This window comes from Podarcis vaucheri (assembly GCF_965113315.1).
Source record: "Podarcis vaucheri genome assembly, chromosome: 9".
NCBI classification, from domain to species: domain Eukaryota; kingdom Metazoa; phylum Chordata; class Lepidosauria; order Squamata; family Lacertidae; genus Podarcis; species Podarcis vaucheri.
The window spans coordinates 55,538,985-55,562,441 of NC_138767.1; the positions used below are offsets into that span (position 1 = coordinate 55,538,985).

A 23,457-nucleotide genomic window follows, 5' to 3' on the forward strand; every position below is an offset into this window, starting at 1 on the left:
TATAGCCCGAGCGATCATTTCTCTGGACGATAGCTCTTCTTCCAAGCAGCGTCTGGGATGGTCATGACCCACCACAGCTCTACAGGATAAGGGATGGCAGCAACCCGCTCCCTATAGAGATAGAGGCAGTGCGTTTTCAAGGATGGCCAGAGAGCAACAGGCAATATCTGGCAACCGAGTGATGAACTGAGCTGAAAAAACCCTGCAGGAATTTTCCATTGGGAGGAAGGGAGAAAGAGAGCAAAAGCAGTTTGCGGGGGAAAGGAAAAGAGTTTACGCCAGAGGACCCTCGGTTTTTTTGTTGTTGTTGCTGCTGCTGCTGCTTTTTTTCTTTCCAAATTTATTATTCTAACGCGCGCCTTGAAATGGAGATGATCAGCGCCTCCCCGCACCCTCCTCCTCCCCGCGCTCTTTCCTGGAGCTGCACTGCCCCCTAGGCCACCAAAGCGGAACAGCTCCGAAGTTGCAAGAAGCGGCGCGTTCTGATGCTTCATTTCCTACGAGCGAGACGGAAAATAAATATAGCAGCCTGTTCTAACTCCCACGATGATAGCGCCCAGATCTCCTGGTCCCACCAACATTTCTCCCCCCCCCTCTCTCTCTCTCACACACACACCCAACACGCCTGAGTAAGCTCACAGCATCTCTTCCTTATCCAGTCACCAATCTGACTGGGCTATTCTGGCACTCCAGTTCAAAACAGTCTTTCGAGTGACACTTGATACGCTTCGGATCGTTGTAAATTCACAGAATTGGAGGGTCATCTATGGCCCAACCTCCTGGATACCTTTTGCCCAGGTGAGGCTCGAACCAACGACCCTTAGCTTAAGAGTCTCATAGCTCTACCAACTGAGCTATTCACAGATCATTGTAGCCCTCCTGCAGTTTCACGCGGGATATCTTCCCGGATAAAAACTTAACTCCCTGGTTATCTACCTTGGGATGAAGAAGACCTTTGCCTGGTTCTTGTGACTGTACGCTCAGCAAAAAAATCACGAAGCAATAGAATGCCACCATTGTGGAAAAGGGATGGATGGGCATATTCCCTCCCCCCTTCCTCTCCAAACCTCCCATTCTCCTTTTTCCGTTTCATTCACAAATCCTCCGTAAGCAACAGAGGCTTCACTAGCGCTCCCGGAGCCGCGTTCTGATCAGTCCGCAACAACCCATCTCAGCTTTCCCTCCACACAGACTGGCTGCAGGGCTGGGGCCAGTCCGTGAAACGACAGTATCATAAATAAACTAGCAAGTCAGGACGACCACAATTGCGCCTCCATCAACTTACATGGCGAGCGTGAACCCAAGTCTACGCAGCTGGCCGACCTACCGTCCCTGGGACTGTGTGAGGAGGGGAAACTTCTGTTCGTTCATGAAATTGGGACCATTTGGGAAGAAGGGGAAATAAAGTCGTCCCCCCCCGTCGTGCAAATGTCCCCCTCCCGCCTCCAGCCTCTACCATATGGTCAAGCTCTCCCCATCGCCAACACACACACACACACACACACACACAGAGGCACGCACGCGCTTCTCCGCCCCCGTCCCAAATGAAGCCCGAAAGCCAGGGCTGACCCCCCTTCCCGCCCCCCTCCAGCGTAAGAGGCGGGCAGAGGAGCTCAGGCGCCCAACAAACCAGGGAGGCTCTTATTATGAAGCAGCGCGGGGGGGGGCTTCATTTCCTGACAGCTATTTACTTGAAGCAAATGATTAGTTTGGGCAGGATGGTCTCTAGCATTGAATCAATTACAGGACTCTGTTTCTGAGGCCATCAGAGAAAGGGAAATAGCAGCAGGGAGACTGGGACCTTACTTGGGGGCAAAAACAAAAACAAAGTTTTCGTTCTCCTCGTACTATTTTTTATGGATTATTAACACAAGAAGGTAAGGGAAGGGATTTCTTCCTTCTCCTTCTCTTTCTCTCTCTCTTTCTCTCTCGGGACGTTTTCGAGGTCGGATTCTAGCAAACGGAGAGCTCGGTGTGTCTGGGTGGGATAAGAAAGCGCCTTTGGGGACACAGGCGCGCGGTGGGGGGGGGAGACTTTGCCACGCGATTCTATGTGCGCAGAAGTAAAGTAACCGAGCCCCCCTCCCCGTCGATCAAGCAGGGAACTGAATCCCGAGGCAGTGTGTCCAAGAGCGCAGCTTTCTCCTGAAACAACGGGGAGCTGCAGGAAAGTTTTTGGATTTGCGGGGCAGCTTATCGCAAAGAGAGGGGGGGCGGTGGTGGAAACGGAGCTTTCGCCTCCTGCCAAGGTGAGACGCTCTCTTTCTTCCTGGCGCGCAGCGAGAAAGAGGCAGCGCTCTGGAGCAGAGGGGAAGATGGAGAGGTGGGGAATCTCCGAGGATCGGGTCTGGGGATGAGCTGGATGGGATGTTGGGGGAAGATACAGGAGTGGACAGAGAAACACCTCAATTCGGAGTCAAGCTCCAATTCGGATTCCTGCCCGTAAGGCAAGTGTCCCCAGCCAGTCGCCAAGGGATCTCCGCGATCGGGTGTTGCTCTCCAGGGAGCTGTGAACTCGGGTCTGAAGGGAGGCTGCGGCGCTGGCGGAAAGAAAAAACTCTGCCTGCTTCTTGGCAGCGTTAATGACAACCAGATTCGGCGGAGCGCGCAGGGGCCACCGCGCCGCATTCCTGCAGCTGGGCTGGGAGGAAGGACTGGGGAAGGGGGGCAGCAGCAGAAGGGGGGCTCCTGGAGGGGAGGGGAAAGAGGGGCGCGAGTGTGTGTGTGTGTGCGCGCGCGCCTGCCCCAAACTGGAGTGAAGCCCCTTTTGAGCGTATGCGTGTTTAAACAGCGGGGATAATCTGCAGATGAATCCCGGAGCAGGAAGAGGACTGGGGAGTTAGCCATGCAGCCTTGGCTTCTCCGCCCTGCCTGTGCTCAGCAGATGCAGGGAGGTCGGGGGACAGCTTAGAGCCTGTTGCGGAAGGTAAGAGGCAAGAAATCGTGGCAGTCCTAAAATCCAGGTCTCTCTCATTCTCTCTCTCTCTTCTCTCTTTCCAATAACTACTAGAACTCTTCCTTCCTTGTCCTTTCCTTTCCCCTCTAAACCGAAGCCACTCCGAATCTGGTGATCCCAGTGTATCAGACCCAGAGGGAGATCCACCCCCCGTCCCTGTTTATCTGCCCTCTTAATTCGAAGAGCGCCCACTCTAAACGTGGCTAGAATATCCTTTCAAAAGCAGATACTTTCGCCCTTTGGGGTGACTGGCTGCCACTAAACCCCCTCCCTGCCCTCCCCATCGCGTCCCTAAAGACGCGCATTTAATTCGACTCATCCTAGCCTTGCGCGCAAGCTGGACCCGAGGAACCAGGCGAGGAAGAGGAAACTTTTGGTTCGGGGATTGCAGACGCTGCTTATGGAAAACCCGACGGGGCTGTTTGTCTGGCGCTGCCAACGCTGCAAGGCGAGCCGAGTCGCCTTGGAAAAAAAGTTCTTGGGCGGGCGCACCAGGAAATGGCTCTCTCCTCGCTCGCTTGCTCAACGTTTTCTTTGGACCGGGATCGTCCATCCAGCAGCTCGTGGGCGATCCAAGGAACACGGCCGGCCGGGACAACCCGCTGGAGAGGACAGAAACGGATCTGGGACCGGGCGGAGGTGGGGAAGGACGAGCGCACAACCCCCAAAGCGGGAGTTTATTCTGGATTAGCCTCCACAAACACACTCCTGCGGAGAGGTTTTTTCTTCCTTGCTTGCTTTGAGGGAAAAAAGTCCCTGAAGACCTTTGCAACTCCGCTTCAGATCGCTTTGGCTCCGAAAGGGCCACAGAACTGGGATGTATCTCTCGTTGGAGCCTAAGAATTTGTCTTCTCCATTTGTCTCCTCCATTTCTATGGACATTTCATCCCCCCTCCCCCCAAAAGGTGAAGCGACTTGGAGCGCCTTGATTTTGTTATTGAAGCGGACGACCCTGACGCTCTCTTTTTGCCTCGTTTCTTGACCCAACGGGGCGGACCCGGAGTTCCACTTGCAGCACTTTGTTCCGAGGTGAGACACCATTTGTGAAATCTGGAGTTTCCCGGAGAAGGCAACCAAAGCTCAGCACCCGCGCGTCCTTCTGCCAGCTCCCCCTATTTTCCCCATCACAGCCCCGTCTAACTGGAATCGCTTCCATAGGCCACCGTTGATTCGAGGGGCTTTTATACTGATTTTTTTCCCCCTTCCTGACGCTTTGACCGAGGGGACTTTTGGCAGACGCGGGTCTATTCTTGCCTTCCGATCCTAAAGGGCTGCGTCACAAGGATTAACTTATTTTCATCTACTGAAAGGGTGCCATCCCAATACCCACATAAATCAACTCTGAAACACCGCTTGGCTGAAACACCCTGGAATCTACTTCACACAAAGAATCCGGAGCAGGAGCCGGGAGTCCCTTTCATCTTCGACAGTCACTACGGCCCGGATCTCCCTGAAACCTGGAGGGATCCTTTTCACTAGGTGATCTGATAGCAAATCCTCCCGGAAGACCATAACCCCTCTCGGCCAAGAACTCACGGGAGGCGGGCACAGAATAATAGGCTCCCCTTTCGCTCCCCCCCTCCCAAATTTTTGTTTCTTGAATTTGGTCCAGACAATCCTATTGTGTTCTCGCAAGGAAGGAGTAAAAGCGTAAGGAAGATCTTCTCTTAGTCTAAGCTTTTCTTTCTCCGCTCTCTTTCCTCATTCACTCTTCTTTTTTAAACGAGAGCCCCCATGTGAAGTACTGGTCTCTGCGAGGAAACGGATCCTCGCGCCAGTTAAGCCGCAGCGCTGCTTTCTTCTAAGGCGCCTTCCTTCAATGGACTTTCGAGGCCAGCGACTCCGGCTTAACAAGGTGTGTGGACAGAGAGCCACCAAGTCCTGGCGGGCATTAAACGGGCAGGCTGTGAAAAGCGTGTGAACGTAAGCGGTCTCCAAGCTAAACAATGAGATAACGTCGAGGCGTCTCTTTACAATGCGCAGTTGTTTTGGATTGGAAGCTAGCTCGCGCCGCTTATTCTGGAAAGGATCCCTTAAGTCGAGTCAGGCTGGCTGATGCCTGACTTTTTTCCTTTGCTCCATGGGTCTATCGAATAAGGGTGAAGTCCGAGGGCCCATTCACACGTGCACGGTCATAATCTGATCACAGCGTTGGTGACTCGCAGTTGAACGTGTGAACAGACCGGGGCTGCAAAGCATGGCTTTTGAAGCGGCATGTCTTTATGGTCTGTAATGTCTCATTCACACATGCAGGTCTGTCTTCTGTAAGTGGACGCAAGCCAGCTTCCAGATGTTGTTCTTCAGCGATCATCTCCAAATCTAGGCCTCATGCTAAGACACTGAAACGCGGGTCAGAGTGCATAACAAGGAGATGAGGGAGCAGGATTTGTTGAGGTGCATTGAGGTGGTTAGAATGTCGCTTCATAAGTTACGTTTTGCTCTAGAAATCTTATTGCTAACACGTGAAAAGCGCGCCTGGTAGCAAATCGAAGTTCTTGCGCGCTGCCAGATATTCGGGATTCGAACCCGCGTCTGAATTTCCTTCCCTCTTGCCCAGAAGGCCCACAATGGCTCTCGAATCTATGTCTCAATATTGCCACTTTTAAAAACACGGGGAAAGGAAAGAGGCATCTGTTATGTGCTGGCTTTAGGAAGGGGGGTGGTGACTTTTAAAATACATGGGACCCCCTCAGCAGTGGCGTAGCGTGGGTTGTCAGCACCCGGGGCAAGGCAAGTAATTTGCGCCCCCTAACCCGTGGATTTGCGCACCCTAACCCTAACCCCCAGATGTTGCGCCCGGTGCGGCCGGCCTCCCCTGCACCCCCCACGCTACGCCACTGCCCCTCAGGAGAAGAAGGGAGAGAGGGCGGAGGAATCTAGGAAGACTCCAGCTTGCAAACTTCGCTTTGTTTTGCTTTCCCAAGCAAGGCCTTGGTGATTCCTATACGGATGGAAAACAGCGGTCTCCAAATCGCTGACTGGGGCTGGGGCTGGCGAGAAGTCATGAATGCGGTTTGCTGCTCGGCTACAGAATCACATTCTCCCTCCCTCTAAAACTGTCGAGTCCGCAGGTCACACCTCCCCCCCCCCCGCAAAGACTTCTCGCGATAAAGTTGAGCAAGGGTGGGAGGGAAGACAACTAGCGAGGAGTCACGTACCCCTGATCTTGACGCGCGACGTGCACTGCGAGGGGTTGGTCTGGATGACCCTTGGGTCCCTTCCACCGTTACAATTCTACAATTCCGTGATCGGCCAAGAAGAGCACGGGGTGGTGAACTCATTAATTACCGAGAAATAGCAAAGTCCATGATCAGTACCACACCAGGAGTTGGGGGTGGGGGGAGGCGGGGGATATGAAAGAGAGAAGAAGAAAGTTTAGAATTTAAGACCAGGCACTAAAAACGCTGGACACGTGTGTGTGTGTGTGGAGAGAGAGAGAAGTAGTAGTGGAGGAATCGCGCAGAATTTCTTGAATGCTGCTGTGTTGACTGTGTGATGTGGCGGGGTGGGTCGGCTTGGACCGTGCCAGATCTTCTGATTTCCCAAGGGAAGAGGCAGCAGTAAATTATAGCCGCGAGGTCAGATTCGTCCTCTGCGCCGTTTTGCAACAACGCGCAGCAGCAGCAGCAGCGAGGCGTTGAGGTTGGCGGTGCTCTGCTGCCCTCCAGCGACTGTTTTGGCGAATTGCGAGCGCCTTGTGCCCGAGTGTGAGGGGGATGTGGACAGGAGACCCCATTCATCGCTAGTAGTGAATCTGCTTTTGAGCACTCTCCCTTCCTCACATTAGGGAACTTCCTGCGGGGACGCACGACGGACTGAATGGAAAGCCCTCTTGCTTACAAGATATGTGGCGACCCTCAGCTGCTGCTATTCTAACTCCCGGGCTTTTCTGGCCACGCTGCAAGTAGTACCCTACAATGAGTGAAGCCTTAAGATCCATTCATTCACCAAATAGTTGAGCATGATTTAAGTATGGAGGTTCCTGCGTTGGTTGCTGCCCTTGGTTTCAGAGAAACTTGATCTTGTAGCCAGGAGTTTGGAACAGATGGCTCTTCCAGTGCTCTAATTCAACATTTATACATTATTATAATTTGTTATCTCTCCCTCTAATTTTAACTCATTGTCCCTGAAATGAAGCTGAAGTCTCTGAGAAACAAGTGGGAGTTGTTTGTATGCTTGGGGGAGTTTGCGGAAGCACAAAAACCCCAACCTTAACAAATAAACACAAGACCACAAAGTGGACAAAGAATACCTCTGAACATGTGCAGAGTAGATTTCTTTCAACATTGGAGTGGTCACAGGTCCACAAACAGTCCCAGGTTTTCAGAGCAGGGAGTGTGGCGTCTCAATCCAGACACCTTTTGCTTTAAATATTAAGAACTAGGAGACTACCCTGTCCCTAAAAAGACACCTGATTTACTACCGGTACTTCTTATAGATTCCACATACTCTGGTTGAATCAAATTTTGACCCTAGAGACGTCAATGCGGGCACTGTTGTTTTTGCGTAAAGTGAGAATAACAAGAGCAAGAAATCCTACTTCACCAGTGGTGAGTTCATATGATGTATTTCTTTCAACGTAGTTGATATCTGCGGTCAATTTTGATAGTGTGTGGATATGTGATTCTGGTTTTGTGAGTGGACCATTCTAAAGACATGGTGGGTCAGACTGTATAAGAAGTTCTGAAAGATCTCAAATGTGGTTCTCCAATGAGCTGGACAGAATGGTTGGGGGGGGGAGAGTCTAAGTGAGTCATAAACATATTCTCATGACCATTTCTTCCATGTTGAGTATAAGCAGATGTTTTTGAATCGTTCTGCATGTTCTAATCACCCTGCCTGTGCCTGCTCCAAGTCATTTCCAGGGGAACAGCCCAAATCTTTCTGGTTAAACTTTTTTGTGGGGTGAGGATATTTTCCAGGTTGTGTTGTGTGGCCAGATTCCGAAGTCAAGTCATGTGGATTTAGCTAGTCAAAACAATTGCTGTGACAACCTGCCTGACATTTAGTGAGTGAACGAACTAGCCTGAATGAGGAAAACCTTTTAAAAAGTGGTTGTGCAAATTTATCATCAGACTCCGAACCCTGCGATTCTCAGTTTGCAGAATCTGACGGAAATCAATATTTTGCCCCTTAAAAAATACAATTCCACCATGAGTGAACTGACACACGCATGAAAATGGACTGAAGATAATGCAGGAAAAGTTTGAACCCAGTTTAGATAGCCTGGAGTTCACTTTTCAAGTATTCTGAACAGAACTTCATTTATAGATAATAAAAACCACTCCAATGAGAAGTTAATGTTGAAGTCCCACTTCTCCTGCTAGATCTGTTGTGGCTCCTTGAGAACAGACCTCATGGCATGACCTTGTGACTTTCCCTTGACCCTAATAAAGGCATCGTGTTACTGCTACTACCTCTGAGATCAGTAAGGCATGGTGAATATTAAGCTGGTGTCTAGAAATAATGATTTTTAAAGGCATTGAGACTCCAAGTGACTAGCTCAGTTGGTTAGAGTGTGGTGCTGATAGTGCTCCTTTTCTTACGGGGTTGCTGTTACATGGCTCTTAAGAAATGAGGTGGCTTGCCCCAAAGCACCAAGCAAAAATCCATTTGTGTGTGTGTGTTTGTGTGACATTGTGGGTTTTACTCAGCTTTGTGTTGAACTGAGAGAGACTGGTTCTCCCCAGTTCAGAGTGGATTGTGACTCCAGAATCGCTTTGCTTCACCATATAGCTAGCAAAATAGCAACGGTTTGCTTGCTTAAGCCACCTGGAACTGCTCACCAAACGTGTTCCGTTTCTGGCATGTTGTACCTGTGCTTCTGGCACTCTTTGACTGGAAGGTGTGTACGAAATGTGCAATGGATGATGGGAACTGATGCTCTTGCCTCAACACTGGATTAGTTTACAATACAGTGGTACCTCGGGTTACAGACGCTTCAGGTTACAGACTCCGCCAACGCAGAAATAGCACCTCAGGTTAAGAACTTTGCTTCAGGATGAGAACAGAAATTGCGCGGCAGCTGCGTGGTGGCAGCAGGAGGCCCCATTAGCTAAAGTGGTACCTCAGGTTAAGAACAGTTTCAGGTTAAGAACGGACCTCCAGAATGAATTAAGTTCTTAACCTGAGGTACCAGTGTACTGGAAAAGCTTTATACTGCACAATGAGCATAGAATTCATTTTATATTTTTGCAACCCATTCCTAGGCATGTTTACTACTCCTGAATTCATCGGGGCACATTTTATTTTATTTTATTTCATTTACATTAATACCTCACCTTTCCTCCAAGGAGATCAAGGTGGTGTTCATGGTTCACCCCCTACCTGTTTTATCCTCTCAACAACCCTGTGAAGTCAGCTGGACTGAGAGACAGCAACCGGCCCAAGGCCACCCAGTGAAGTTAATGGCTAAGTGGGGACTTTGAACCCCTGTCTCGCAGGTACATCTCTCTAACCTCTGTAGCAAAAGGGATGGATGGCAGCCTTAAGTGTTCTTCAGCTTCCTCCAGCTGCTTTAAGGGTCAAAAGGATTCCTTAATTCCTTAATATTCCTTAATATAATAATAATTTAATAATTAATTAAAATTAATAGTAAGGCTTACATATGCCCAGCTTCACATTCTCTTGCCTCACTGTGTAAGTATCAAGAAATCTTGGCTGCCCTGACATTAGCGGCCTACAGCTTGGAGTTTATGTTCAGAGAATCTGAAAACCTTTTGAGTTAACACTCCTGCGTTACACCAGTGAGGCACACATACCATCCTAGAATCTCAGTCAAGCAAAAGGCAACAGATGTTATCATGCTAGGATCCAGCAATCCTTTAGTGACATAACATATTAATGTGAAAAGGAAGTCTAGATGCCAAGATAGGAGAGTCGTAAGTGCACATATTAGGGCTTCTTTGGCAGAAAGGGTGGGATAGAATTAGAGTTAGTTTATAGTAGGAGTAGTAGTAGTAATTTATTTATATGCTGCTCATCTGACTGGGTTGCCCCAGCCACTCTGGGCGGCTTCCAGCAAATTAAAAACATTAAGCACAGTGAAACATCAAACATTAAAAACTTCCCTATACAGGGCTGCCTTCAGATGTCTTCTAAAAGTTGTATCATTACTTATCTCCTTGACATCTGATGGGAGGGCGTTCCACAGGGCGGGTGCCACTACCGAGAAGGCCCTCTGCCTGGTTCCCTGTAACTTGGCTTCTCGCAGTGAGGGAACCGCCAGAAGGGCCTTGGCGCTGGACCTCAGTGTCCGGGCTGAACGATGGGGGTGGAGACACTCCTTCAGCTATACTGGGCTGAGGCCATTTAGGGCTTTAAAGGTCAGCACCAACACTTGAATTGGGCTCGGAAATGTACATGGTACAGTGGTACCTTGGGTTAAGTACTTAATTCGTTCCGGAGGTCCGTTCTTAACCTGAAACTGTTCTTAACCCAAAGCACCACTTTAGCTAATGGGGCCTCCTGCTGCCGCCATGCCGCTGGAGCACGATTTCTGTTTTCATCCTGAAGCAAAATTCTTAACCTGAAGCACTATTTCTGGGTTAGTGGAGTCTGTAACCTGAAGCATATGGAACCTGAAGTGTATGTAACCTGAGGTACCACTGTAGTAGTATTTTTACATTGGTAGGGAAACAAAGGAGCAGCTCACACATGCATATTCATCACTCATGGACTGCTGCTCAAGCACGGGCATAGCTGCCCCCCCATCAAGTAAATAAATAAAAATACTAACTGAGCAATTGCATTGAAGATAACTCGGTTCTGCCTCACCCCAGCATAAAGCCTGTCCCCCTAAAATAAATCGTGGCTATGCCCATGGCTTCAGGTAGCAATTTGCATGTGCCAATTACCCGTCACAGATTAGGCACAGCAGACAGAATCTTTTTATCACAGGTTAGCTGAAACTTAAAACCCTTCCCTTTAGTAGGTGAACAAGACTTCTCACTACACAGGTTGATATTTCACTCCAGCCAGTGGCGCTTATCCAAAAATAAGAGACCACACTTAGAGCGAGCAGATTATATGTTAGCTTGTCGCTCCAGAATGCCAACCCTTTTGGGGTGCTGATCCAGCAGACTCCCCATATTCTCGCTTAATCAACAGTTTGCTGCTTTACTGTGTTGCAATGATAACAGCAACACAGGACTCCAAATGCATACATGTTTAGTTAGAGTTTTTTTTAAAGGTGGCGAAACCCTCCACCACATTAAGTTTCAATTTGGGCCAATACGAAGCCCACTGGTGTTTTCAAACTAGGCCAAGCATAGGTAAAGGGACCCCTGATCATTAGGTCCAGTCGCAGACAACTGTGGGGTTGCGGTGCTCATCTTGCTTTACTGGCCAAGGGATCTGGTGTACAGCTTCTGGGTCATGTGGCCAGCATGACTAAGCCACTTCTGGCAAACCAGAGCAGCGCACGGAAATGTCATTTACCTTCCCGCTGGAGTGGTACCTATTTATCTACTTGTACTAGGTGCTTTCGAACTGCTAGGTTGGCAGGAGCAGGGACCGAGCAAAGGGAGCTCACCCCGTCGCGGGGATTCGAACTGCCAACCTTCTGATCGGCAAGCCCTAGGTTCAGTGGTTTAACCAACAGCGCCACCCTATGCCAAGCATACTTTACCACAAATGGGAGGCTGGCACACAATAGTAGACCTGTAACCTAAATGGCCCCGGGTCACATGTGCATCACTCAATGTATTTGATGCAAGGTTGCGGCAAGGTGGTGTTCCTTCCATGGGAGCAGCAAACTAGGGAGGCATTAGGAAAAGACCCTTCTCTTCTTTCTTCTCCTCTGCTCTTTCAGTATTTCCTTGGCTGGGAAACAGTCCAGGAAATGAAATACTTGCAGCGGGTAATGGGCCAAAAGGGGGAAGTGATATCCATCAAACCAAGGAGGAATCGACATTTTTGGAAAGCAATCTTGGATACGGGCCTTGGATGGAGAATTTGATCCTGTAACTCATTCAGGTTTTACGCCTGTGAATTCATCATCTTTAAAATGGATCTAGGAAGCCAATTTTTTTATTGCCTGCTCCTCTCTCCCCTGGAGTCACTGAAAGCTGCAGAATCCCCTGCTATTCCTTGCACTGGGAATTTCTGCTTTCGGTAGAACTTTGCTAGGAAAAAAGCCAGCAACCGTGAAAAGTTGCAGGTGGCCCCATGAACATGTTTCAATGAAGCTTGCAAAATATAAAGCTTTCTTCAAAATGTGTTTCTTTTTATTAGGCTTCCTTGATGCTTTCTTGGAAATGTGCAACATCTCTTTGGGGAGACTATAGGCTGATTAGCATCTGATGACCCTCAAGGAGGTTTTCAATCCTTGCAAATGTTGGACAACCTTGCGATTATGTAACTGGTTCCTTACCTGGTTCTAATAATGCTTGGGCAGTTTCTAGGACTATGGGGTCATGGCATTTAGCAAAAGCAGAGCAGAAATACATATTTTTTTTTCCATTTGAAAATCAAGGTTTTCCAGCAGATGTTATTTAGGTAATCTGGATTCACTCCAAAATTGATCTGTTGCCTCTGAGGCTAAAGTTTGCATCAGTCAAAAGTAATAGAACGTTGCTGTATCAGCGTGAATCAACAGTGCCGCCAACTGGCCTGTTGGAGTAAATGCAGCCAAATCACACCGCAGGAGCTTCATAATGGTGTTTTAGGAGGAGGGTAAGATGGGGGACGCAGGTGGCGCTGTGGGTAAAAGCCTCAGCGCCTAGGGCTTGCCGATCGAAAGGTCGGCGGTTCGAATCCCCGCGGCGGGGTGCGCTCCCGCTGCTCGGTCCCAGCGCCTGCCAACCTAGCAGTTCGAAAGCACCCCCGGGTGCAAGTAGATAAATAGGTACCGCTTACCAGCGGGAAGGTAAACGGCGTTCCGTGTGCTGCGCTGGCTCGCCAGATGCAGCTTTGTCACGCTGGCCACGTGACCCGGAAGTGTCTCCGGACAGCGCTGGCCCCCGGCCTATAGATGTGAGATGGGCGCACAAGCCCCAGAGTCTGTCAAGACTGGCCCGTTCGGGCAGGGGTACCTTTACCTTTTAAGATGGGTGAATTTTCTTTCTCTTGCTCCAATCGCTCTTCTAAAGCTGGTCCCCTGACTTCTGTTTATCCATCACTCACACTTTAACATGGCATTGCTTGAGAGCGGCAGACAGAATTTTGTGAACTGGCTATTTTATGGCAATACAGTGAAAGGCTGTACTTTAGAAGCAAACATTGTGCAGCCCACTCTTATGCATGGTTACTTACAGATAAGCCCCATTCTGTTTAATGTGGCTTCCTCCCAAGCACGTTTGCGTAAGATTTTGCAGCAATAGGCAGCAATTTTATGCACATTTTTGCTGGGAATAAACCATCACGCAAACAGTTTACTTGTATTTTGTATTTTTTAATAAACATGAATACAATTGAGCTGTTACTTTGCTTCCCTTCTGAGGAACTGCAGAATGGCTGGCTTGGTGTTGTTTATTGTAATGCCCACTTACTAGTGTTTTGGAGGGACACGGGTGGTGCTGTGGGTTAAACTACTGAACCTAGGACTTGCCGATCGGAAGGTTGGCAGTTCGAATCCCCGTGATGGGGTGAGCTCCCGTTGCTCGGTCCCTGCTCCTGCCAACCGAGCAGTTTGAAAGCACGTCAAAAGTGCAAGTAGATAAATAGACACCGCTCTGGCGGGAAGGTAAACGGCGTTTCTGTGCGCTGCTCTGGTTCGCCAGAAGCAGCTTAGTCATGCTGGTCACATGACCTGGAAGCTGTACGCCGGCTCCCTCAGCCAATAAAGCGAGATGAGCGCCGCAACCCCAGAGTTGGCCATGACTGGACCTAATGGTCAGGGGGCCCTTTACCTTTACTAGTGTTTTTGGTCTTAACTTTTCTAACAAAGAAGGGAGTAGCTCAAATTTCCATTTGCTCTACAAACCAACATGTCATCTTTTCTCTCTCTGCCCCCCCCCCCCGTATTTTCCAATTTGATGATCACCAAAATCAGGAACTTGTGGAGCAGCTCTCTACCCTGCCCCAAGCTGACTCGAAGCAAACAACAACCTGTGGAAACCCAGAATTTGCTCCAATTGAGTGCTAGAGAGTGGATTTACACTAAGAAACCTCCAGGTCAAAAACAAAGCAAAACTTATTGGACACAGAGCTTTAAATGTGAACCAATGTCAGGAAAGAACAGGGCAAAAGTGTGGATAAGCCCCGAATCCTGATGTGGTTTATTTTAAACATGAAAACTTTATTGTAGAATGTTTCTAAGCACACTGATTTGGAGTATTTTTCACTGAACTCAGTACATTTTCTTTCTCTGTAAATAGATGGGAGTTGGTTGCAAGAATAGACAGCAGAGGCAGCTTGAAGCACGAGAAGTTAGCTAATCAGAGAAGATTATGGGATATATCTTTTTTTAAAAAGATGTATGTACTGTGGATTCTTTATCTAGGAAAAATACAGGCTAGAACTGTGATTAAAAAAAAAAAGATGAGGGGAGAAGAAGGCTGGAAAGGAAGACGACTTTGATGTCCAAGAGCCTCTTATCAGTGGGAGGCACTTTACATAAACACATGGCCATTATTGCTAATTGAAAAACCAAGGCAGATGACTTGTTTCTGCAGGAATGCCATCTGCTGAATTTCTGGAGTTGTTGTGCATGTTCTGGTCATCTGTCAGTCCTGGTGGGGGAATGCAGGCTGCTGCTCATCCCTCTACTTACAGAAGGGCAGCCAGATCGAGGTTGCAGTGGTCAGTAAATCACTCCTTTGGTTTTTCCTTGATATTGGTTTAATGTTCCTCCCTGATATGCTGTTGCAGTTCCAATGCATGTCACAAGTACAGTCTGTACACTGGTACCTCGGGTTACATACGCTTCAGGTTACATACGCTTCAGGTTACAGACTCCGCTAACCCAGAAATAGTACCTCGGGTTAAGAACTTTGCTTCAGGATGAGAACAGAAATCGTGCTCTGGTGGTGCGGCGGCAGCGGGAGGCCCCATTAGCTAAAGTGGTGCTTCAGGTTAAGAACAGTTTCAGGTTAAGAACGGACCTCCGGAATGAATTAAGTTCTTAACCAGAGGTACCACTGTATTTAGGAACAGAGTCAGACAATTGGCCCATCTAGCACAATATTGTCAACTCTGACTGACAGAGGTTCTCCAAGGTTTCAGACTGGAGCTTTTCCTGCCCCTATCTGGAAATGTCAGGGATTAAGCATGCAAGTCCAATGCTGTACGATGGAGCTCTGGTTCTGCCCCAAGGAAGGACCTTATTCATAGAATTATAGAATCTTAAAGTTAGAAGGGTTCCTGAGTATCATATAGTCTCTGCAATGCAGGAATATGCACCTGTCCCACGTGGGGATCAAGCCTGCAACCTTGGTGTTATCAGCACCATGCTCTAACCAGCTGAGCTACCCAGGCTCTAAGCCGATGGCACCCGGTATTCTCAGGTGGTCTCCCATCCAAGTACTAACCAGGCCTGACCCTGCTTAGCTTCCGAGATCAGATGGGATGAGGTGTGCAGTATGGCTGAAAGCTATTAATTTTCTATCATATATGGAAAAGGAGTTTTGGTTGAAGCTGCTTAAAGCTAATTCCCTTATTCTACAGATGGCGACAAATAATAGTTTAGTAGGGATGGATAAGAATGCGACTGGCAATCCTATAGATGGTGTTTTGGGAACACCTATGCTTGTATAGTACCTTTGTCCAGTAGAAGAGGTGGATGCTATAAACGGCAGAATCCTAAATATCTTTATTAAGTCTTTTGAGTAAACATGCTTAGGGTCATGCTGTAAATTTGCTGTTGATAGAACCTGCTTCTTCAGCTGGGCAAAGGGAAGACACAAGATAACATCTGGTATAAAATCAGCATGCGCTGTCACTTGTATTGAACTGTGCATGTTGCGTAAGGAAAGAGGTAGTGAGTTATTTCTTGGCCTGTTGAGGTCTTGCTACTATATTGTTTCAGGATCATCTGTTATGTGAGTTGATCTAGCACAGTGCATCATAGACTGTGGCCAGGATCCAAAAAGCTACTTTTGTACACTCAGGACCATGTGCAGTGGAGTGTTTTGCCACATGGGTGTGTGTGTGTCTGTGAAATTGCTGTTTAACCCCACCCTTAAACTGCTATTCAGAATAGCTGTGTGGGTTTCATGAGTACTGTGTTTGCAAGTTTATATCAACGCTGGTGCAGAATAACCAGTGTGCTACAGAATGCTTTTTTAAAAAGAGAGTTATTATGGTTTTTGCTGTATGTGTCTTTTGCAGTTGTTGTTTGAATTGAAAAAATGATTAAATAAATGAGAGAGAGAGAGAGAGGAGAGAGAGAGAGAGAGAGAAGGGAAGAAACTGTATCTTAGGACCTGGTCCAGAAGCAACACCACTTCCAACACACTACAGCAGGGGTCAGCAAACTTTTTTAGCAGGGGGCTGGTCCACTGTCTCTCAGACCTTGTGGGGGGCCAGACTATATTTTGGAAAAAATTAATGAACGAATTCCTATGCCCCACAAATAACCCAGAGACGCATTTTAAATAAAAGGACACATTCCACTCATGTAAAAACACACTGATTCCCAGACCGTCTGCAGGCTGGATTGAGAAGGCGATTGGGCCGGATCTGACCCCTGGGCCTTAGTTTGCCTACCCATGTACTACAGACACTGCCACTGCAACCATGACAGCATTTATACCTGTGCATTTGTTAAAAACTACCTCAGTTTAAAACAAAAAACATGTAATAGCCAGCCCTGTGTGCAATTTGTAGCAGCGCATGGGGGGGGGAAGGTTTAACCCCCTTATTCTCGCTGAAATTCTGACAAAAATAAAAATGGGATGATGTGAAGTGTTTTGAACACTCTAAATACAAAGGTGTGTGTGTGTGCACACTTTTTAAAAGAACCTCAGCATTTGCAATGCACATATTTTTAGACTTGGGAACATTTCTCAGTTACGCTGATTATGGCTGGTGTCAAATATGAAATCTCCCATGCTGTCAACTGTCAAACATGAAATGTCATTTCTTGTCATCTATTCAACGCTGTCAGTAAATATACTAAAATGAAATGTATTTGGATACCATTTGCAGAGGACTGTTTGGGGGAACAGATATACCAGCTCAGACGATTTGTCTACCTAGTCCATTATTGACTACTCTGATTTGCAGTAACTCTCCAAGGTCTTGGGCAGAGATCTTTGATGTTACCTGCTGCCTGACCCTTTTAGCCAGAGATTCCACACAGGACCTCCTGAATGCAAAACCACAAGAAATTATAATTTCCTCATAAAATGCAAAAATGTTTCTGATCAAGTTTGTTTCAGCCACAGACAATTGCACACCGACATGTATTTTGTGTATGTTACTTAGCACAGATTGAGACCAGCTTGCTAAGCCAAACAGTACCTTAATAGTCCTGCTGAATGTTCCTAATGACCTCACCCATGTTTTCTTTGTAGAGCCTTCACCAAATCACACTGTCAGACAGACAGACCTAATCCCAGAGTCAGTTCCAAGACTTCCATTGGGTTCAAAGGCAATTTCACTTGAAAAGAGAGTTCGGTGTTAGCCTTTTAGATATGAGCAGGTGGGCAGCTTGATTACCCAAGACTGTAAATTACACATGGCACATAGAGAAAAAGCTTGTTAGTTGTTGTCCTGGAGAGATTAGCCATTGATTTACAGCCATTTGCTCAGCCAAACTTAAAAGAGAATGCAATGGTAGTAATAATGTACTGCTTGTCTTGCTCTACAAGAAACAAAATACAACATGAACATGGACCCAGTCATATATCCCTTTTCATGTATAGCAAGAGAGTTTCGTCATACATTTAGAATCTAGGTTTTAAATGAGCAAGGATATTTATTTCACAAGAAAAATACATGTCATATATTTATATAAAATGGAAATCCTGACATACTAAAAGCCCAGCAAACTATGATAACCATTTCCCCCCTCACTGTCAGTGGAGTAATGTGTATCCTGATCTTCTGCATATTTACCTTTGGAGTATGTTCATTGTACTAACTCCCCAGATATGTGTGCAGAGGATTGCAGTCTTGCTTGTTGCGGATGGTGAAGATCTTTGAAATCTGTGTATTCGGCACTGAACAGAGATGGGTCAAAGCGGAGCCTTTGTTTCTCTGGGGCTGTTTTCATAAGAAATTCCTGCAGCTTGAGGATAATGTTTTCAATGAGCCAAAGGAATTTGGAGAAGAGCATAACTAAATGGATGCTGTCTTTGGAATCGGCTAATCAAGATCAGGCTTTCCATTCCTGCTCTCTTCCCCCCAATACTGATGCTTTTGAGAATTGCATATGGTGTTTACTACTCTATCCTCAAGATCTTGCTTCAAACATTGAATGTAAGAGACCAAAATTTTGCAAGATCCACTTGGCATATTTTTGAAGATATCGTGTCTGATTTCAGTAGTTGGAGAAAGAGATAGGGGGGCAAAATTTGCAGCAAGGTTCGAAAGCGTGCTCTTAAATACATCCGAGATTTAAGACTGCACCCTCATGCACACTGGCAAGTCCCACCGCCGTCTGCAGAACTTCTGAGAAAATATGAAATGGATTGTGCCGTGTGCATTTGTTGTGGGTATCTTTTTTCAGTTCGCAATAAACAGAAATGTATGTGCTAATCTGCCAAATGGTACCCCTGGTGAATTTAACATAGATTTGAATGTAGCCGACCAAAATTGGTGCTTCCAGGACTATTTGTCATTTTTGACAGTACAGAATGATTAATGCCATCATTCCACATTTCCAAGGTGCTAATGCACATTGCAGATGTAGCGTTGTCATTTCCTATACCCTCACTAACTAATCATGCCTTGCCTTTGTTTCCTGTTCTTGTTTCAGTTGATGATCGTCATGGGTCCTTCCCGGAGAACGATCCTGATTGTGGGCTGCTTCTTGACAGGTAACCACAGTTGAAATTGTTTGTCGAGCTCAATATTCTTCAGCAGAGAGCTGATAGTTAAATCAAAATTATCTAAGCCTAGACCCAAAGACACAACAGCTGAACAACTTGGAATCTTATATTTTTTTCTGGCCTGGGCTGGAGAGGTATCATCAGAAAGCTTGGAGAAAGGAGAGGCTAATAGCATGAGTTTGGTCTATACAGGTGACCAACAAAATTGCCTGATTTGTGCAATGGATCTTCTCCTTCTCCTTCTCCTTCTCCTTCTCCTTCTCCTTCGCCTTCGCCTTCGCCTTCGCCTTCGCCTTCGCTTCTCCTTCTCCTCCTTCTCCTCCTCCTTCCTCAGTGCACCCACAAATCTGTTCTGGGGCAGAGTTGTCTCTGGAGCAGAGTTGTCAGGGAGAGGGGAGGAAGGGGAAGTTCTGCTACACAAGCAGAAGTCCTTGCATGAATGTGATGACTTCACTGGATATGTGTGTGGCTTCATAAAAAAGGATGGTACAGAAACAATCACCTTAAAATGAATCAATTGTGCTTGAAATACGGTCTCTTCCTGGCCCCCAGCTGGGTTCCCCATCTCTGGTGTTCTGGTATTCTGAACTAAAGATGTAGCCTGCTGTACTAAAGTGAGTGTTCCATGTCCTGCAGAACTATGCCCCCCCCAATAGAAATGGCCATTGTTCAGAAATGAGCAGATTATCATTTCCTCCCCAAATTCCAATGTAAAAATATTATACTTTTATTTTCACAGGGCCATGGCTAACCTCTGGCCAGTCTTTGCTTCCGACTATTCTGCCAAACAACGATGAAATGGTTGTGCAGCTGAATTCCCCCTTCACCCTGAAATGTTCTGGAGACAGTGAAGTCAGCTGGCAACATCCAATACCCGATGGCAACCATACCATAGATCTCAAAAGCGAGGAGAACAACAGCGGCCTGTTTGTGACCGTGCTTGATGTGGCAAATGCTTCTGCTTCTCACACTGGATTGTACACTTGCTACTACAATCATTCTCAAGAGGAAGATGCTGAGGTGGAGGGGAAGGACATCTATGTCTTTGTGCCAGGTGAGCTGATTCCTTTCACTGTATCTATGATAAAGCCTCCATGATAGTGAAACCTCTTTGACAGAGAAGGTTGTGGAGCAACTGAACGTTACAATGCTGGTCATTTCTATTGATCAAAACACACCATTTTATTTTTTTATTTTTTAATATGATATTTATTGAAAATTTTTGAAATTACAAAGAAAAAATAAAGCAAGAAAAAAGAAAAGAAAAAACAAAGAAAAAACAAACCACATCAAACAATACAAATTTAAAAAAACAAAAATACATCGCAAACAAACAAAAATAAGTCCATCATTCTCAAATCCTCAACTCTCATTACCTTCTTTCTTTGACCTCCTCCTCCTCCCTTTTTTGTATCCTGGTTAATAATTATGCAGCAAATCCTTTCCATATTTCATAGTATTCTGTCATTACATTACCTTAATCTATTTTCATCTTAAAAGGGACGCGGGTGGCGCTGTGGGCTAAAGCCTCAGCGCCTAGGGCTTGCCGATCGAAAGGTCGGCGGTTCGAATCCCCGCGGCGGGGTGCGCTCCCGCTGCTCGGTCCCAGCGCCTGCCAACCTAGCAGTTCGAAAGCACCCCCGGGGGCAAGTAGATAAATAGGTACCGCTTACCAGCGGGAAGGTAAACGGCGTTCCGTGTGCGGCTCTGGCTCGCCAGAGCAGCGTTGTCACGCTGACCACGTGACCCGGAAGTGTCTCCGGACAGCGCTGGCCCCCGGCCAATAGATGTGAGATGGGCGCACAAACCCCAGAGTCTGGCAAGACTGGCCCGTTCGGGCAGGGGTACCTTTACCTTTACCTTATTTTCATCTTATCTTATAAAAAACCTTAAAAACCTTAAAACTTAAATCTTATTTTTACCGACTTCTCACAACCATAATATTCTTACCTAATTCTTTAAACATTTTTACTAGAGCCAAGTAATTTCGTTCCAACATTTTTCTAACATTCATCAATTTTATAAAACAATCCTGATAATAAAAAGAGAAATAAAAACAATCCAATCTTCATCCAGCATCCCTTCCTCCTGGTCCCGGGTTTTGTCAGTCCTTTTTATCCCATCGATCTAGCACATTTAACCTGGTAACCTTATATCCGAGGCCCTTAAATCTCTTCCATGTCCCTTCCGCAGCTCTTCTTCATATTCTGCTTTCACTCGTGGGAACTCTAGCTTGGTGATGTTTTTGACCCTTTTCAACAAATCAGCCCCTTTTCCATAGTCCAGACTCAACTCCATGTGGTATTTAAGAAGATGTTTCAGAGTCCCTCCAAAATTGAGAGCCCCCACAGCTCCAGACATCTCATGGCCCATTGCCAGACTCGGAAAGTCCAAACATCCCTGCATAGGGGATCCAGCCCCCCATTTCCAAACCAATCCAAACATTATCTTTCCAAATCTGGCTTTTTCCAAGTTCATTTGTCAAATCCAAAAGCTCTTGTTCCTGCAAGGCCGCAGCTCCCTCCATCTCTGGCGCCCAAGATTCAGCAACATCCTCTTCTCTCATCTGCTCTGTCAGGACACACTCCTGATCTAATTCCTGGGTGGGCTCCACATAGTTTCCCACTGCCTGTTCAAAAATTCTGGCCGCATTAGTCATCAAATCCATCTTCTCACTTAACTGTTCCAATAGGGCACTTGTTTTACAGAGAGCACACAACAAAGCCTCTGAATACATTGTCCTACAAGGTCACAAGTCCATTCCCACGATTGTAATCTGAGACAGCTGCAAGCTCCCTGGAATTAGTTATAGTTTCACAGTCTCCCTCTAGGGGGAGAACAACTATTTGTTCTTGCAACAAAGTATCCTTTTTGAGATATTTTGTCAATATTTGTTCCTTTAAAGTGTGAAAGGAAACAATGGAATCACTATGTTTCTCTTCCTTTAACTATCTGTCAAAAACGTTTGTCTCTGGTCAATGAGCTTCAAAACGTCAGTCGTGACACCCCGCTCCAGGATCAGGACGGTGGAAAGTTACTTTACTTTAAACTCACTTCTGCAGGTTTAAACAGTCCAAAAAAATATCCCCCTTCTTCTCCTGCTGCCGAAGGGGGGTTCAACAATTATAAATGATGAAAGCCAATCCTTTAGAAGCGATTTTCTGAGCTCTAGTTTACGTTGTCTTTGCTTTATTCTGTCTACAAAGAAACGGAAGGCTGACTTCCTGTTTAGACCTTTCCGTTTCAGTACCAAATTAGAGTAAATTTTTAAGTCCAATTCCTTTCTTCTCGCAAGTCCTTATTTAAAGTCCGATTGTTCAAAGTTTAAGTACTCACGGGTGCTTATTTTAGAAGCCAAATTGTCCCAGGAAAAAGGCAGCGCTCTCCGGCAACGGCTATGCGGCTTCGCTCCACAGAAATAGCAGTTGACTCACAGCACCGCGCCACTTCCCCCTCTTCACTTCGGAGCCCGTTAGTGGGTTCCTTTGAGGGTTGGGGGGGGCGCTAAGGATGCCCGCCGAGTCCCATGGTCACAGGCTTCATCCGCCTGTGATTTTTAGCAGGGTCCCTGCTTCGCCGTAGCGGAAAAGACCCGTTTCACGCAGAGCTAGTCCCTCCAGTTCAGAGGGAGTCCGCCATTGCCGATGGCGCCACCCCGGAAGTCCCAAACCACACCATTTTAGAAGCTGCATATAAATCCAATTCAGAGCCTTTCCTATGTTTAGATTTTCAAACCTGACCTGGCCACAGATCACAATCAAAGAACATACCACACTAACCAAATGGAGATGAATTTTGTAGAATTAGTCCAAACTTGACTTGTTCCAATGGAAAGTAGCTTCACACTGTTCTAACAACAGGGAACTCTTTCCATATCAACTTTTCTGCTGGTAATTCCTGCATGCAAATTCCTGTGTGCACTGCAAAAGGAACCGAACAATGCTCAGCTTGCAGTTCCCAGAATTTGCTGGACTTTATTTGTACCCAACAGAATATCCAACAGTCCTCTGTGGCTGTGCATGATGTGTGAAGGTGAATAATGGACAAATGATCTTTCAAGAAAGCTTGATGATATTAGAGTACTACTAACATTCTCATCCATTGAGGAACCTTTGACAAAGCTTCCTAGGAACCCCAGGATTTTCTGGACCACAGTGCAAAAAACATTCCCTTAGATAGATTTAGAATCAGAGAATGCATCTTGAATCTTTTCAAAACTATTTGGGGTATGCGCTTGAAAATATTTAATTTAGTTTCACTTTCTAAAGGCCACAGTTTAGTTTCACTTTCATTTCGCTCACACTCATCTCATTGCACGTTGGTTATTCTCAGTTTTAATTTCACCTTTGTTTTTGCATTGATTTCAGCCAAGATGCATCCTCTGTTCTGCGACCTATGACATTGGTGCATCCGATCTAAATGGCAGAACATTCACAGGCATTCTGCTATGCCACTGCCTACAGCACCATACCTGCTGGATTTGTTACAGATTGGCCAAAGGGGATCCCATTTTATAGGCAACAGAGAGATCCAACTGCTTTTCTCCTGTCTCCCCCCCCCCATGCA

The 23,457-nt window shown here is 46.7% G+C and overlaps 1 protein-coding gene across 4 annotated transcripts in view; it reads left to right on the top strand.

The window, feature by feature from the left end:
- Nucleotides 1–1,693: 1,693 nt before the first annotated feature.
- The window catches only part of PDGFRA (platelet derived growth factor receptor alpha), a 59,687-nt gene continuing 37,923 nt past the window's right edge, over nt 1,694–23,457 (top strand). Inside the window, exons 1-3 of one of the 4 annotated variants that reach the window (XM_082238084.1) lie at nt 1,694–1,877; nt 18,819–18,879; nt 19,631–19,945. In XM_082238084.1, the coding sequence (XP_082094210.1) occupies nt 18,822–18,879; nt 19,631–19,945 (373 nt within the window). In that variant the 5' untranslated portion in view covers nt 1,694–1,877; nt 18,819–18,821. Of the gene's footprint in view, nt 1,878–2,748; nt 2,927–4,413; nt 4,436–17,517; nt 17,541–18,818; nt 18,880–19,630; nt 19,946–23,457 lie in introns of those variants that run through there. The other 3 variants (XM_082238085.1, XM_082238087.1, XM_082238086.1) reach the window with 3 other exon arrangements.